This window comes from Nanorana parkeri, unplaced genomic scaffold (assembly GCF_000935625.1).
Source record: "Nanorana parkeri isolate BGI_ZX_2015 unplaced genomic scaffold, ASM93562v1 scaffold232, whole genome shotgun sequence".
NCBI classification, from domain to species: domain Eukaryota; kingdom Metazoa; phylum Chordata; class Amphibia; order Anura; family Dicroglossidae; genus Nanorana; species Nanorana parkeri.
The window spans coordinates 821,764-839,475 of NW_017306500.1; the positions used below are offsets into that span (position 1 = coordinate 821,764).

At 38.5% G+C, this 17,712-nt stretch overlaps 1 protein-coding gene across 1 annotated transcript in view; it reads left to right on the forward strand.

The window, feature by feature from the left end:
* Positions 1–17,712, forward strand: part of LAMA2 (laminin subunit alpha 2) — a 646,095-nt gene that overhangs the window by 503,480 nt on the left and 124,903 nt on the right. Inside the window, exons 39-40 of the mRNA XM_018556291.1 lie at positions 565–728; positions 7,968–8,106. Of these exons, the coding sequence (XP_018411793.1) occupies positions 565–728; positions 7,968–8,106 (303 nt within the window). The remainder of the gene's footprint in view (positions 1–564; positions 729–7,967; positions 8,107–17,712) is intronic.

Genomic DNA, 17,712 nt, shown 5'->3' on the forward strand with positions numbered 1-17,712 from the left:
GCACATCTCTTACCTGTCAGCGCTGTTCGCCTCCATGGTCCCCGCCTCCTCTTCCGTCTCCGGACCCCGCCTCCTCTTCTATCGACGGGTCCCCGCCTCCTTATACATCAATGGCCCCACCTGCTCTTAGGTCGCTGGCCAGTGATGTAAGAGGAGGCGGAGTTGCTCTTAGCCAGGCCCGCCTCCTCCTTCACTGCGAACACTGGCTTCTTCTGCCGTAGCTGCTGGCTGTCACTGACACAGCTCTGCAGCGGCTGTGAGGAGAAACGCCACTGATGAGCTGTGTCAGTGACAGCCAGCACCTTTACATGCCATAGCGATCCAGGCGGCCCACACGGCATCAGAGGGATGCCCTAGCCGGGCCCCCCTGTGCCCGGGCCCCATAGCGTTAATATTACATATTTCATTCTATTTTCATTCATTCAATTAAGACACAATTAAGGTAATGTCTAATCTTTTAATTTCTCTAGGAGTCTAACTGCAACTTTTCTGCACATATTCCACCTGCTGCTAGACTGCCTACAGTAGACACTTTGCTTCTCTAACATATTATTTGCTTTGCAGGATTTGAGAGATGTCAACAATGAGCTTCCATTACTGACTGAAAAATTAGATGCAAAAATAGACAACCTTACTGCCGAAATTCGAATCAGGGACCTCCCAGAGCTGGTATACCAGGCAGAATCACATGCATCTGAGCTAAAGGAGTCATCTTCAAAACTGGATGGGTATGTAATATAACCAAGAGAAAAATGAGATTGCATACATATAGCAGTGAACATGTTAAGGGCTGGTGCGGACCTGGGTGATCCTGGGACGGCTCGATCATGTGCACTTGCACACAGCGGTTGCCACATGGCCCCATTGATTTCAATGGGGTTAGATCCGTGGCAATCGATGCAACATACAGCTTTTTTCGTGTTCGATTGCATGAATGGCACCACCAGCACGATTCTCTGTGAACAGAGAATATAAACTTGCTATCTTTTGTATATGTATAGTTATACAGTAAGCAAGTGTGCATGCAATGTTTGTTATATTGAAGCAGTGTTAGAAAAGCCTACTGTGTTGTCGATGGCTCTTAAAAATCTAATATATATACTGTATATATACTGTATATGTCATATTTTTGGAAAAGCCTCTCAAGTTGTCCATAACTCTTTAAAAGGGCCAGGAATTATCTTTTATTTAGAATTCATTTATTTAGGGAAGAAGTTATTGTTATAAAGAGATGATGCTCAGTTCTGAACAAAATATAATTATTTTTATTATGCCATTAACACCCAAAAATTATAAAATAAAGTCTAATATTAAAGCGGACCTTTACCGGGAGAGGGGAACAGTCACCGCCACAGGATCGAGAATTGAGTGAGTGTATCTTCTTTATATCCCCACTGCAAGGATTAACTTTTGAAAATTCTGGAGATCAGCTTAAGAACATACCAAGCATAGGGTCCAGCACTAATGGAGGTACTGTATGTACCCTCACTGTCTTTCAAACACCCTTATAGCAATTAAAGATTGTAGGGAGGAATGAAAAAGTACTCTGACAGTTATGAAAATATTCTTATCCAGTTTTTGCTCATGCTTAGCTAAGCCCAACAAACACAGTTCTAATACACTGCAGCTTATCAGTCCTTAAAACTTGCTTTCAACGGCACTAAAAGCAAAAACAATGTTATCCTTCTTCTGCAAACTACTATTGCCCCCTCCTCTCATGTAATACAGACGAGGAGAGGAAGACATGCTTAAAGTCAATCTTGGGTGACATTAATGGCTCCCGCCATAGATGGACGAGTGAGTATAGCTACCCAGAGAGATGAAGTGTGTTATTCACAGGATTAACAGAAAAAAACAATGCAGTGACCACATCTGATAACTGGTCAGCTGCAATATACCCTGTTTCCCCGAAAATAAGACCTACCCCGAAAATAAGACCTAGTACTATTTTTGGGAATTGCTAAAATATAAGACCTACCCCGAAAATAAGACCTAGTTGTGACCATTCCCAGGGCCGGTGGTGGCATAAGGGGGAACTTGAAGAGCCGCCGGAGAGAATCACCGGTGCCAACGAAGCCAGAGCTAGAGGAAGCCAGGCGGCACCGGAGGGAGCAGAGCACAAGTCGATGCTTCTTCTGAAGCGCCGGCTCCTGTAACAGGCGGAGTGATATCAAATGCACTCCGCCTGTGAGGAATCGATAGTGAAAGTGCGCTTCGCTCATTCTGGCCAGCGATTGGTTACCAAATTGCTCTTGGAAAGGTACGGCACCCCTGATTGCCTTGATCACCATATGTTTGTACATGAATACATATAGACTTTTCTACATGAATAATTGTGGATTGTTGTACAAATGTTGAGCAAAAAATAATATAAGACAGCGTCTTATTTTCGGGGAAACACGGTATTAGATTTTATGTTTAGGGGTTTAGATATGCTTTAACTGCAAAAGGGCAGGCCAGGAAGGATTGCAAGGAAAGGGCAGAAGAGAAGCAATCGGCCTTATAGGCTGCACTGTTGTACTTGTGTTTGTGGAATACTGGGCCGTGAACCCTTCTGCTAGGATCACCTCTATCAAACAGAATATTATCTTGTTTTATTCATCCTAACCTAAATCTGAATGTGTGATTAAGCTTATAGGAGATGAGAGTAGTTCTACTGATGATGGAACAATTATGTGGCCAATGACTATAAAGTCAAAGTTTTTTCTTGCCTCTGCCACCTGTAGGTACACGCCCACTGTGCCTAATGGCAAATTTAGCCCTGATAAAGTATTTAAACACATATTTTATTTGATCATATTTTGGTGAAATTGGCTTTTTCCTTAAGGCAGAACAAAAGAAAAAATATTGTTTACAAAATACAGCATATTATAGCGACCAAAAAGCATTCAGTGTTCATTTACGTTGCTGTGTTTTATTGCGCTTTGCACGTTGCCTCCCTAAACAAGGACACATCAAAATCTTGTGCTTGATTCAGTATGCCTTGACATCAGATGTGCAGTATATGGCTCATCAAAAGAAAAAGAAGTTTCTGCAAATACAAAGTAGTCTGTGCCATCCTTGTAAGAAATAGGAACTGGCTTAAAGATTAATAAAATGCAATAACAAATTGCTCATGCTTATGGTTTTAGATTCATAGCCTGTATCCAGGTGAATTGCTTTCATCCTCTCTCTCTTTGAATTCTTTGTATTTATTTACTTTTAAAAGTGCCACATAAAAGTGTGGCATATAATCAAGTATGTAAATTATGATACTTAAACTGAAAAACACCTTATATAGACATTACCAGCCTGCTGCACTTCATTTGAAGCTACATTCAGGTTTTTCTAAGCACTCAAGTATGTAATATGAATGCATCTTGCCAGTTCCAGAGACAGGCTTTGACTGTCTCTCTATTAAAACATTTCAGTTTTCAAGCTGAAACACAGCACAGCAATGCCACCTACCTGTTCAGAAGATGTTTGTTAATCAGTAGAACTTAGTGGATCTATTTATTCTGGCTAAAGTTTAAAAGTATATGAATCCATTTAAGGTTGTAGCTCAAAGCTGACAAACAAAAAATAAATCTTAGAATTTCAAAGACTTGCTTGAAGTGGAACTATGCAGAAAATTGACACATCCTGTAAAAATATATATCATTTTTTTTCAGTTCCCTGGTATTTGATTCCCTGGTCCACCCTATTTATTAACCTTCACCTTGCGAAGTAAACATACACTTTGTAAAGTGTACATTTCCATTACAAAGCGAACAGCCTCTACTCTTTTCATAAATCAACTTAAGCTATGATGTACTGTAGCCCATAGCAGTTATAATTTAACATGTCATACTATATATCCCAGTAGTTTATCACATATACTGCAATGTGTTATTTAAAGATCGTCTGCAGGAAAACTTATACATTTCTCTCCTCTCTCTCCTCCACCATCTCCAACCCATTTACCTGTTTGTTCTTTAAAATAAAACTTTAAAACACCTATTTTAATCAACTAAGTCTCCAATCAAGTGTCCTTTGATGCCTATGAGGACCTCACCAAAAGCCAATTGGAAGTGTCCATGTCACCCAGACAGTGAGGAGCTGCATACTGCAGTGAGTGGCCTGGAGGATTTAATTGGTAACTACTTTGGTGTGGTCACCAATGAAAGTAATGGGCATGATTAACCCTTGCACTGACACCTCAATTGCTGTGTTATGGCAGTGCAGTGAATAGATCAATACAGATCTGCAGCCGGGTTTGCTTTCTTTTCATCATGCCCATGGTCTATGTGAGTGTAGGAGTGATCTGGGAAGCTATACAGCTGCCTGATCACCCATAGAAGTAAATGTGATGGGGGTGATGTGCCAGTGGGTAGCCATGTGCCTGTCCCCATTCTCGGTCCCCACACTCACCTTGCTCCTCTGTGGGTACGAGATCACTGTGGGGTCATTCATAATGGTCAAGGGTGGAGGAGATTGGGAACATCTTCTACTGAGAATGAACACAGAACTGCTTAGCTCAGAGTACTTTCAAGTTCAGAGCTGAAAAAGTACTGACAGAAGTGTGCGTGTACTCTGTCCCCCAATGTGTTTGTAAAGGTAACAGGAGAGAGATCAGCATAAAAAGGAATTGTCACTACTATCACGTAGGGGCATATCAGCCCCTTGTGAGTTAAAACTTCTGCAAAAAGATTGTAACGTCCAAAATATAAATCTGAAGTCAATGGGGGAGCACATTTTGAAAATCAATTCTGGACATTTTCAAAGTATAGGGTACTATGCACTGTTATGGGAGACATGTGGCAGAGCAAATGCTCTGTGGCAGAGAGTGTGACTGTGTGGGCCTTTTTACCATATCTGCTGCTGTCAGTTCCAATAGTGGTACTATGGTAAAAGTAACAGCCATTTAGGTACCAAATTAATTAGGAAATACATGACACTATGCACCACAGAGCTCAGTGGGAGCAACCATCTGCATTAGCTGCAACATCTGCTGTCTCATGTGATAGGAAGGGAAGTTTCACAACATACCGTACTAGTGTTAAAGGGCCCGTATTCAAGAATCAAATTAGAGTGTTTTATTTCACAGAAAAAGGCATAAATATTGTACTGACTCCATGACCATTATTTCACATTGAGAGATCAGCCAGATTAATAAACAAACAAAAACAATTTTTAATTGTGCTATGTAACAGAAAGGCTGCACTTTCTTAGTGAGACCAGCCAGGTTTATAGACAAGAAAATAAAATTAGAGTGTACTATTTTACATAAAAAGACACAACAATTTTACAGTCACTGCACACTATGTAAGCAGTTTTAGTTGGCTGCAATTTCAGAGGAAGGCACCAGACAAGTTTTAACTAAAAAAAAATCAAAACAACAGTTTATTATTTCAAAGAAAAAAGTCTAAAATATTGTACCACAGTGAATGGTGGGGATTGCAAACTTTATAGTCCACCAAACTGCAATTCATTGTTGTAATGAGGCACAATACAGCATTGGGTTTAGCACTGTTCGGCATAACTGTGTAGTAGAGCAACAAATATCTCTCCTTGCAAACACTATGTGATCTCTTTGATTGATCACTCCCTGTCTATTCAAGGTCTCTCCAAAACACACTGACTGTGTACATGACTACTGTAAATATAGCAGTATTCTGCAACACCAGCAGCACTAAATTATATAGCAGCAACTATCTCCCCCTGCAGGTAGATAAATAATTATAGGCCTGCCTTTTTGCAAGCACACACAATGTATAGCATAGACACATTTGTTATTTTTGAAGCCTCATTTTTTATTTAATCAGTTTGCAATGGTCCTCCTAGGCTGGTTGGTGAATTGCAGCTATTGCACCAAAAAATGCCTAATATCTATAAATTTAAGATATACACACTTGATTATTAACCATGCAGTAGGTATCAAAACCTACACATATGTGATGTCCCTGTAGGAGAAAATCATATAGTGAAAATATTGGCAAATAATTTTGCAAAACATGTTCTGCATTAAACAAACTGCATTTTTTCACATTTATGTCCATTTGTTGGCTTATTATAAAAAAATATGACCTGGGTATGTATTAAAACTGTGAGCTAACATGTGGATATATAAAACCTTATATATCCCTAAACATTTCAAATTATTTTGGTAGGTAAAATAGTGAGAGTTATTGTGAGGTTAACCAATGCATACAGAAAATCCAAACTTCAGGGGTGATTTTTTTTGGTGCCCCATGTGCGGGTGTATCCCAGACCTTTTTACAACTATGGAGGATTATTATTAAAGTTGTCTTATAGAGTCACTGTGGAGGATGTTTTTTATTCTACATATACATGAACGGCCTATGGACAAATACACTAAGTGAGAAAGCATGGTTGCATATCTGTATCTGCAATTTTGAATCTATAGGGAAAATTGTATTTAAACATCCACAATTATCTTTATTTAGACATCCAAACTGTATTCCCTTCTTGGCAAAGCATAGTTATTACAACCATATTCATGTTTCTGGTAGGTCCACCACTTCTTTTAGTGCCCCTGCACTTGCTTTTGTCAGGTGTCCTTGGCCTCATCTTTGGCACTTCTGGACAGTGAATATGTCTGTACTTCTTTGGTACATCTGTTTGTTACCTTTATCCTTGCTTCACTTATTCACCAGCATCTATGATAAATAGGTTATATCTTTGGTGCTTCCTCTATGTATATGAGTGTGAGCATAAATTTAGCAAAGATATAATAAGTATACTTTTTTTTATTACAGCATGGTAGTAGTAGTTTGAGGTAAAGCTTTTTGAGGTCTTTCTTTCTGTCTGTGTGAGATGTTGTATGATGATATTTGTTAAATGCCATACATTGTATATTGTGTTTAACTGAATTTAAATAAATATGATGTTTTATTATATTCTATGTGTTTTGGTACCATAAAGGTTCAACTTTTTCTACTTTAAATTTGATACATATTTATGGATGTGGTACCATGGGCCACATAAAAACCATTGAGTCAATCATTTTTGTTGTAGCAAGGACAGGAAGGTGGAAGCAAATGGGAACACACATACTGAAACCAAAGAAAAACTGAAATATGTTCTAGCTCTTCCCCAAGGCTTTGTTAGGTGTTGAACTTCAACTGTTAGGTTGGTTGGTGTTTAGGTGTTAGGGGTTTTAGGGATCCTTGGGGTGGGATTAAAATGTATCTAAAGCTAATACTTAAAAAATTGGATAGAATGGGGGAGGATTAAAATTAATTGGTTCAGGAAAGTGAGGGTGGTGCGCAACTTAGCTAGTGAAACAGTAATAGTAACATAGTACAAGCCTTCCTTAAAGGGTTCATATTGCATAAATAAATTAAATATATTTTTTAAATCTTTTTTTAGTAGTACCAGAGACAATGCAATCTGCAGATATTATACTATGCTAATTCATCAGTTATATGCATCAATTTTTTTTAAAAAAAGAACATTTGTAGACATTGGATAAAATAATTGAGCATTGAGAACTTTATTGATGGACTCTCCTGCAAACCCAAGAGCAGCTGCAGGCATGAAGGAGTTAATCCATGATCCATGGGCAAGTAAGTTGTTACCCTGGACTTTGTGTCCTTCTGATGCCCCGTTATTTGACTAAATTGTATGTTTTTAATCCTTGTGTGTTGACAGAGGATGTTTAGCATCCTAATGATTACTTAATGCATCTTAGAGAACATCTCCCATTGTGTTTCTGTGTCAAAGCACTAAAGACTAGCTGGGTAGGAAGCTATATGATTTAATGATTGAGTAGGAAACTGTGCATGCAGCTGCTGTGGGGTTCACACAGGCAGATAAAGCTGATTTTACAAATGAAGAATATGTACCCATTTCTGCGCTGTGGAGTCGGTGCATAGATAAATTGTTTTGCTGTAGCAGCAATGTATTTTGCACATTATTTTGATATCATTTCCTTTCTGCAGGGTTTCATTTAGATTTGAATTTAACATTGCTATCTGCTTTCACAGAATCCTTGCTGAGGCTAAGAACCTCTCATTTAATGCTACGGTGGCTTTCAAAGCATACAGCAATATCAAGGACTTGATTGACAATGCTGAGGACACTGCAAAAGAGGCCAGAGTAAAAGCAAATGAAGCAGTAGATTTGGTAAGGATACATACTTATAAAAATGTAGCCATGTTTTTTCAGTATTTTGTCTTCGTTCATAATTTTAAGGAGTCCTATACTGTGGACCAAGCCAAAGCAGTGACAGTAGCAGCAGCTGCACAGTTGATTGAAGGAGTATATGATGGGAAAATAAATTGGTATCCTAAAATCCCTACCGAGAAATCTGTCTAGTAGGGCCAAGACCTATACTTTTAAACAACAAGAGAAAGGCCCATCGAACTAGTGTGAATTAACTATTTTAATTGAATCAAAAAAAGTCTATCTATCTATCTATCTATCTATCTATCTATCAGGATTGGCAGAGAGGGGATGCAGACAACAACGTGGAAGCAACTGGGAACAACATCAACTCAGGCCACGAAGTGGTAGGCCACGTAAAATGACAGAGCGGGGTCAGCGCATGCTGAAGCGCACAGTGTGCAGAAATCGCCAGCTGTCTGCAGAGTCAATAGCTACAGACCTACAAACTTTGTGTGGCCTTCAGATTGGCACAACAGCTGTGCGTAGAGAGCTTCATGGAATGGGTTTATGTGGCCGAGCAGCTGCATCCAAGCCTTACATCACCAAGTGCAATGCAAAGCGTCGGATGCAGTGGTATTGAGTAGGGATGAGATTTGAACGTCACATGTTCACAGTTTGCCAAATAGGCAAACTAAATGACCAGTTACCTCTGCCCACCAAACCTCCAGCTGCTGCAACCAGAAATCCTTAATTTAGTGGCAGAATTACTACTGCCACTAACAAAACTGTTTATCCCTACAAAGCCTGAGCACTTCATCTTTTTCTTTACTTAGTCCCATTCCTTCTACATCATGAATATAAAGATTTTAGCTCTCCTCAATTGCTGGTGTTGTAGGTTTTAGTGGCTTTTGTCTTTAGTGGATATGGCGCTGCTACATGAAATATTAGTTGATAAGATATATAAAAAGTTTAAACAAAGCACTATTTTCCATCGCATCAAAATAATATATGGTCAAAACAGCATTTGGACAGTAAAAGCTATGTGTAAGTTAGGTGGAAGGCATAAGGCAATGGGATAAAGTGTCCAGAGGAATATGGTAAGCAGGTTATGGATGGTGCATGTGCCAGACATAGAAAAACACCTCCAGTTCTGTAAATGTAACAAAGAAAGCTTTGATATGATTAGAAAAAGTAATACTGATAGAGGAGCAAAACATGCTCTTCTTCCCAAGTCATAGCTCAGAAACCTTCTTTGCATAATATAATTGGTGTGTTATGAGTACATGCTTTCTCTTCTTAAACACAACATGCGCTGAGAGAAATAAGAAGGTTTATTTTGCTAACTTTCATCTAAAATGCTAGTTGTTGGTGTACTGGAGCTTTTGGACTAACATGATACTATACAAATAGCATTTTTAGAAGGGAATGGTGGCCTGTGTATTTCTCTAGGCAGCAAGGAACAAAAGTGGAGGTGATGGTGGGGGGAAGAAAAAAATTCAAAAAAGGTACAGTGACAGAAATTATCATTGGCAGATACCCCTGCACTCAGTTAGCTTCACCAACAAGGTTGCTTGAAGTTGTCTTCATGACAACAGTTGGTAGATGTGTGCCTCTTTAATATTTCTAAGGAAACCATAACATATGGTTAGACCCTTGCAGTAATACATGGCAAAAGGAGATATCAATTGGTTTGTACTCTAATTTCAACTTGGGCCCAATTTGTGGGGCCCTGAGTTCTTCTGCTTAGCAACTGAAAATAATTAGAGGCGTTCAGACAAGACATTCATTATATATATCTTTTATTTTAATAATTCACCACTAGTAGTTCTTTTTTCTTCATTTAAATATTATTTTTCATATAGTATTGCTTTCAGCTGTATGTCCAGTTTCTTGGAAAATTTCTAAATTTAGTTCATATTGTGCTGTACCCATATTACTGCATGCAAATGTGACCTTTCGGGACTTTTTAATATACTGTATCTAATATTGCTCAAAACCAAAAGTAGTTTGTAAAATAGCCATCTAATATTAATCTGAATTATGCATACCAGCTCATTTTACTGCAGCTATTAATTTTAACAGAAAGAAAGCTTGTGTCTCCCCTTATTTTTAAACTTTCATAGTTGTACAAGTTAATTTAATTGCCTTCTGCACCATTTTTTACAGAGTGTTATATTGGAGAAGAATATTCTGCACTGCTGGTATTGTTTCAACAATGGTTGGCATTGTTAGTGCCATCCTTACTATATTCTAGTGCATGAAAAGGAAAATAGATATCAAACAAAGCTTTTTTTTTTCTTTTGCTTACAAACGTGTTCACAAAAAGATAAAGGAAAATATCAAAATTAAACACCAGGAGCCACATTTATAAATCAGCAACATGTGACATTGACCAAATATTCACTGCAAGTCAATCTTCCTGGTTTGTGTGTTTTGAATTACAGGGAATGAATAGCCACCTATGAATGTATGGTGAATGTCACAGTCAATGTTTTATGACTATGTCCCTAGTAGTAGATGAAAGACAGTGAAAAACATCATGTTATAAGGGTGCCTAATAGGCAAATTAGTAGTAAATGATGCAAGCCCCCGCTGGCCTCATCCTCAAAATTCACTATTAAAAGTGCTAGGTGAAAACGCGCAAAAACTCTGATGCCTTGGTATAAACGGGGTGTAATTTCTAGAAACTGCAATTATACTTCTTTTCAGTCTAAGCCTGCCCCTCAAACTTTGTTGTCATTTAGGAATTGGCCTAAAGCCTATTTAAACCCTCACATGTGAATCAAAACAACAGGTGTTCAAGGTCTTACAGTTCATTTTCTTTCCAAAGCAGCCACAGTCTCAGTAGAAAAGCAGGTCTGCAGGGAGGAGACCGAGAGTTGAGCAATCAGCAGTATGTGATTGCTCAGTTCTCCATCAATAGAGCCGACGTATGATAGCTGTGGTGTCACTCGTCAACTCTAATTATGGGGATGAGTGTATTTCCATCTCCCCATAATTCTCCTTTAAAAGAAAAAAAAATGGATGCAGCTGTTGCTGAATTTATTTAGAAAATGCTAATTGTCTGGCTATCTCTGACTCAAGTACTTCCTGTGCATTTGATTTGGAACAAACATGCAGATGAAAAAAGCTAAAAGAAGTCAGGGATCCTAATGTGCATGCTTATACCAGACTAGTAATTAGTATTTTCAGAAGGTATCAACCTCTATTGTTCCTTTATGCAAGTCCTTTTTATTTACTGAGGGCCCCAGTCTCAATCCTAATCAGCTGCACAAAAATGTAAAAAATACCTGTGGGGAAAAAATATGTTAATTATTATGTTTACCTTTGCCCCAGCTTTCGTACTGCAGGGGGTGACATCAACATCCTACCAACAAGATCCAAGAAAATGGCGAGTACCCTTAACTATTATGAGATGACACTATAGCACAGTACAGTAGTGTCTTCTAGCTAAATATGGGCTACTTAACATTAACCAGAACCTCACTGGAAGAAAAGTGACATCACCCCATAGGTGTTTTTTTTAACATTTGTGCATCAACTTAAGATGAGGGGAGTGGCTCTCATCAATGAATAGAGAGACCTTGAATCTAAATAGCTAGAAACTAAGGTTAGAAAAAAAATCTTATGGCAAGCAAGGAGGATCAGCATTGCTGAGTGACCATTTCTTTTATTTGTCTTAAGGGCAGGGCAGTCTATAGGATCATGCCATTTGTTCAGTCCACAATTCATGTATCCTGTGTCCTGTGTATAGCTTGGCATGCAGCTAAACCCTCCTATTCTGCAATAAGCCAGATGGAGTGAAATTGTGATGCTTTATTAACAAAATAGGGGTGAAACTAGTAAAAAAGAACATGGAAACATACAATCACTATATGTAGAACATAGTGTCAGCTCACAAATACAAAGAGAAACAAGTCCATTTAAACCAGTGATGCTGCCTAAAAGAGATTTGGGCTCTTCCCTCTAGACATGTACTGTGGATGTAAGTGGATTCTCTTCTCCTCTGTTGTAAAATGGAGGCTGAACTCCCAAAATGCTCTTGATTCCTACTCTTTGGGTAGATGAATGCTGCAAGTTTTTTTGTTAAAGAAAAACAGTCTAAGCTGTAAATAGAGATGTTTTCTATTCAGCTCCATCTTGTGGGTGATTTTGATATTGCAGGCAGATAAATTATAATTTCCAATGCTGGCCAGAACAGCATCAGTTTGACATTATTTCGAGATCTTTTAAGATCATTCAGAATTCAAATTTACATACTTATAATAAATTGAAGTTGCTCCCTTCTTTTTTACTGTATGCCAAACTTAGAGGCAATTTTGGCAACTTTTCTGCGAATACAAAACTACTAATTTTGCGCTTATCTCTAGTAGCAACTATGGACCATACCTAGGTGATGAGTGTTGGAACAGCCACTGCTTATCTCCATAGGAAGCCAATGTTACAGGATGACAATAGAGGAGCACAATTAAGAGAACATTGTCACCCTATAGAACAAGAAGCATTTGAACAGGGATCTTCATGATAGGATCATCAGGTATTATTTTAAATAAAGCTACAGATTTGCAAATATTGTAAGTAACTTTTTTAATTGCCCTAACATGTTAAAGTGGTTCTAACATGTCCCCCAAAAATGCCCACTCCCTTTTAAAAATGTTGCATGGGATTGTTTACGTTGCTCTAAGGACTACCATTCATAGGCTTTGCAAAACCTTTTTTTTTTTTTTACAAAAGTAGCCCTTTGGATAGCACTAGGTGATTGTTTTGATATAGAGTATATTGTCATGGATTGATATTTTGCTAATGAGATTGAGATTATCATTTCACTTTGTTGCCTTTTTTTTAATGTAGTAGGGCTTAATTGCAGTTCCTGAATAGAACAACTACAAATGGCAATTGTGCTTTAATATTGTTCAAATACTAAATATATACTTGGGGCTGAGAAAAAAGACAGAATAATAAAAGACAGGAATGGAATTCAACATGATGCCTTATAGTTTATTTAAAGGATATTCACAAACCTGCCAATCATTCGTAACAGGAGTCGTTAAATAAGAAAGCACTATTGTAGGAGTTGGTAAAACACCTGTGAATGAGACAGCTTTCAACTAGGAAAGCCTCTGCTGCCCTTGAAACTCATGTCTATTGCCTAATTTCCATTTCCAGTGTAAGTGAAATTACAAAAATAGAATATCTAATTAAATGCCTGGGCAGGGTGCAGTTAAATTAGTTGTCAAGAAAAAAGTTTTTCAGAATTGAAAGAGCTATATTTGTACAGAGAGCACTGCACAATAACAGAGACTTGAATATACAAATCCTTTGAAGGAACAGTGAAAAATGAACCCATCTGTTGAATGGAATAATAATTAAAAGGAAAATGCACATGCACAAAGTGGACCTAACAGTAAACATAGCCCACATACTATTACATCAACCACATAAAACATCTTCAAATTAGAACCAATTGTCAATTTTTTCATTTATCCTATGTATTGGGGTAGGGCATTCGCCTTTTGTTGTACCAAATATTCATATCTTCTGAAACAAATTAGAAGAATAGATTTATTTTACCCAATGCTTATTTCACCCAATCCCTGGTGGCATGTGTGCCATGTTTCTTTTTTACTTTTTTATAGTTTGTTGAGTAGAGATGCAGCAGAATAGCCCTCTTGCGTGTGTAGACTCTTGTGCTGGACTGAGATCACTTGCAGAGGCTTGTGACTGTTGTGTAGTGATTGATGTAGTGTAGAAATAATCACTAGACAAACTCACAAGGAAACACAAATATCTTTATAAAGCAAACTGCAAAACTGTAGTTCAACTAATTTGCAATTATACATGTTAAATAAATCACAATGACTCCCAGTTTAGCCCTTGGGAGTTTCCCAGGTAATGTGACATTATTTAGACTAATACATCCATTTATGAGGCTCCCCATGGTCTCTTTAAGAAATGACTGCTCTAGATGTAGGGAAGGCTGAGGGAAAACCCCAGAGAAATCTATTGAACAAAGAGGAAAAATACATTTTGCCCACCAATATGAAAGTTGGTTTATAACCTGGATCCAACATATTTTAGTGAGATCACTGGATTCACATCGTTACCGCAAACCCAAGTACAGTTGTACAGTTTAGAGTTAAACTGTTTTGTTGAGAGGAAAAAAAATAAAATGCCTTTTAGAATTTTGTGGCAAAGATCTTTACTTGCATTTGTTTTGGTTTTGACAAATGTTGGCATTATCAGTAAGCATTATCAGTAAGTGCAGAAGTTTTACCTGTCAGAAAAGCTAGGAATTCAGCCATGAGAGGAATGCTTTGGAGGTGGCTGCAGGTACCGCCAGGTGTCTACACTTTAAACCAGCAACAGTTTTATGTTGTTACCCTAACCTTAGTCGTTTAAGGTAAAACAAAATATGCAACTTTAAAAAAATTTCAAGTTTAAAGTTTAACTTTAAATTTAAGTCTATAGTTTGTAGAATACAACCTTAGTTATGATCAACCCACAAATAGTGTCTAATAAACATGTAAGAATTGTTTCATTCCGATGAAACAATTTCGAAAAATTTCATTCAGACTTTTTTTATCAAAATGTCATTCAGAATCCATATCTTCTCAGCAACTAAATCAGTTCTTCATGGACCATCATAACTTGAATGCAAACTATATATGGAGACTCAATACCATTCTCCTCTCACACCCAGATCTCCACATCTCCACTGGATGGTTGCCATTTTACCCCTGTATGCACCGTTTGCAACACTGTATGTTTTGTTTGTGTTTGTCAAAATTTACCTCTAATAAAGAAATATTGAAAGTGAAAATTAAAAAACAGCATGGAATTCCCTCCCTAATTCATAACAAACACTTTAGATCTGGTAGGAATTTTCAGGGGGGTCCCCAATGCCAAAAAAACAGAAAAAATCATGGGATCCTTCCCTAAAATCTCTCTCCAGACCCTTGATCCAAGCAGCAGCTTGGCAGAGCACCTCCCCTCCTGTACTATACAAGGCCACATGCCCTTAATATGGGGAGGGTGCTTTGCTGGGGGGACCCAAATCCCGCCACCCCCTTGTGAATGAGTTGGGGGTAGTTTACCAATTTACCAAATAACAGGACAATAGTAAATAAACACAATAGTAAATAAACACCCCAACCGTACTACAAAGTTATTATTTGGAAAAAGGCATTGTTTTTGACAATGCCTTTAAAAAAAAAAAAGTGCATTGATGTAATCCACAGGTCAATCACATTGACCAGTGATGTAGATCTTCATCAATCACGATGGACAATGGCAACAAACTCTATGAAAGAAAAAATCGCTGCCACCCGCCGCTACGTCCAAACCCAATGATTACTGGCAACAAATGGCAGGTCTCCTCCCGAATGTCAACAAATTGGCGGAGCGAGTTTTGACATCATAGGACTTCATCCACCACTTTAATTACATTCTATTAGGGGACAGAGAGCTGTCGCTGAATGTAAACAATGGGGCAGAGCAAGTCCCACCCCTATGATGACATTCGGGAGAAGACCTGTCATTTACTGCCAGTGTTTTTGGGGGATTAGACGTGGTGGTGGGCGGTGGGGATTTTTTGTTTTGGCGAGTCGGCAGCTGTCCATCATGATAGACGAGGATCTACATCACTGGATGATGTGATTGACCTGTGGATTACATCAATGGACTTTTTTTTTTAATTATAAAGGAATTGTGTCCCTGTATGTTGGCAGGATTTAGACATATCTTTTGGGACTGTCCTGGCATTAGACAGTTCTGGGCTGATGTTACACATTTTGTATCTCAACTGGTGATGCTTGAGGTGTGGCCAGTAGGGATGAGCCGAGCACCCCCGTGTTCGGTTCTAATTCGAACTTTCGAACATGAAAAAAGTTCTAATTCGAACTAAGAACTCAATGTAAGTCTATGGGGGTAGAACTCAGAAAATTAAATGTCCCCATTTTGAAGCCTTATATGCAATTTATTGGCCATAAAAAGTGTATGGGGATCCGGGTACTGCCCTGTGGGACATGTATCAATGAAAAAAACACTTTAAAAAAAATACAATTTTTAAAGGAGCAGTGATTTAACATCACTTAAAATGAAACATTAAAAATTATAAATTCCTTTAAATATGGTGCCTGGGGGGTCCCCTTTCACTGCCTCTAAAGTGGCGCATCTGTATAATGTAAAGGACCTGCTGAAGCAAAAATTACATTTATAAAGAAAAAAATTACTTTTAAATTGCCGGTAACTGTGTATTGGTAATGTAGTGATTTTTGGGGGGATAAATTATGGAGATCTATATCTCTCTCTAGATCTATCTATCTATCTATCTATCTATCTATCTATCTATCTATCTATCTATCTATCTATCTATCTATCTCCCTAGATGTATATCTATCTATCTATCTATCTATCTATCTATCTATCTATCTATCTCTCTAGATGTATCTATCTGCTATAACTCTCTCTCTCTTTAACTCCTGCAACACACTACAAAGGGCCGCGGTGTCAGCAGCCTTATATAGTGTGCTGCAGGGACTTAGCTGTGAGACATGATTGGGCAGAGACATCATGACTTTGTCCAATCATGGCTCTAAATGTGTACTGAGCCCTGATTGGCACAGTCTTGCACCTGACCTGTGGTCAGGTGCAAAACGTTAGCCAATGACAGTTTTGGATGGTGCAGTGCATTGTGGGATGTTCCGCAATGTTCGGCGTTCAGCGAACGCTAGAACAGGCTATGTTCAAGTCGAACCTATGTTCGATTCGAACATGCAGCCCATCACTAGTGGCCAGTGATGGAGACCTGTCTTTTACATCTCACTGAACAAGTTACCTCCACTCGTGCCTCTAGAACGCTGCTGGGTATACTGTTATTTTATGCAAGGAAACTGATTGTGCTTAATTGGAAAAAGCAGAATCCTCCTACTCTGGAGGATTTGGAGGGGCTTGGTGGAGGCATCTATCCGGTTGTATAGGGCTGCCTACGTCCGTAGGGCTTGTCCTGCTAAATTCTACACAGTTTGGCGTTGTTGGATTGATTACCTCTCTCCTGAGCTTGGCTGATTTTTGCTATGGTGTCCTTTACTGTTTCATTCTTTCCTGAGGGTGATTCTGCTTTTTGGGCGGGTGGGCTGGTTTGCTTAACATGGTAATTGTTTATTAATCTTACTCTACTTATTTTCCCCTCTTCTCCCAAGTTAATAAGTGTTCTTTGCATGCTGGGTGTATTCTGAATTCTGTATATTGCATTGGATATTTGCGATATTACTTGTGGTTGACTAATGCGCGGCTCTGGTTGGTTGGGGGTGAGGGGTGTGGTTAGGGTGGGATTGTTGTTATTGTAGTTGTTAACTGTTAGTAAGAATCTGCCTTGGCTCAGGTGTTTTCCTGGTAATTGTTTTTATCGACTGTTTTATCCAATTAGAAACAATAAAAATAACTTTAAAAAGAGGAATTGTCTACAACTGTTGTTCTTTTTTTAAATAAAAGACGTTGTAGTACAGTGTTATGTGTTTATTTACTATTTTACTGTTATTTGGTAAATGAGGGGGGGGCGACATCTGGCCACCTGCAGCTCCCCACCACCATTGGGCCAGAGTTGTGTGGAAGAGCCCCCCCCCC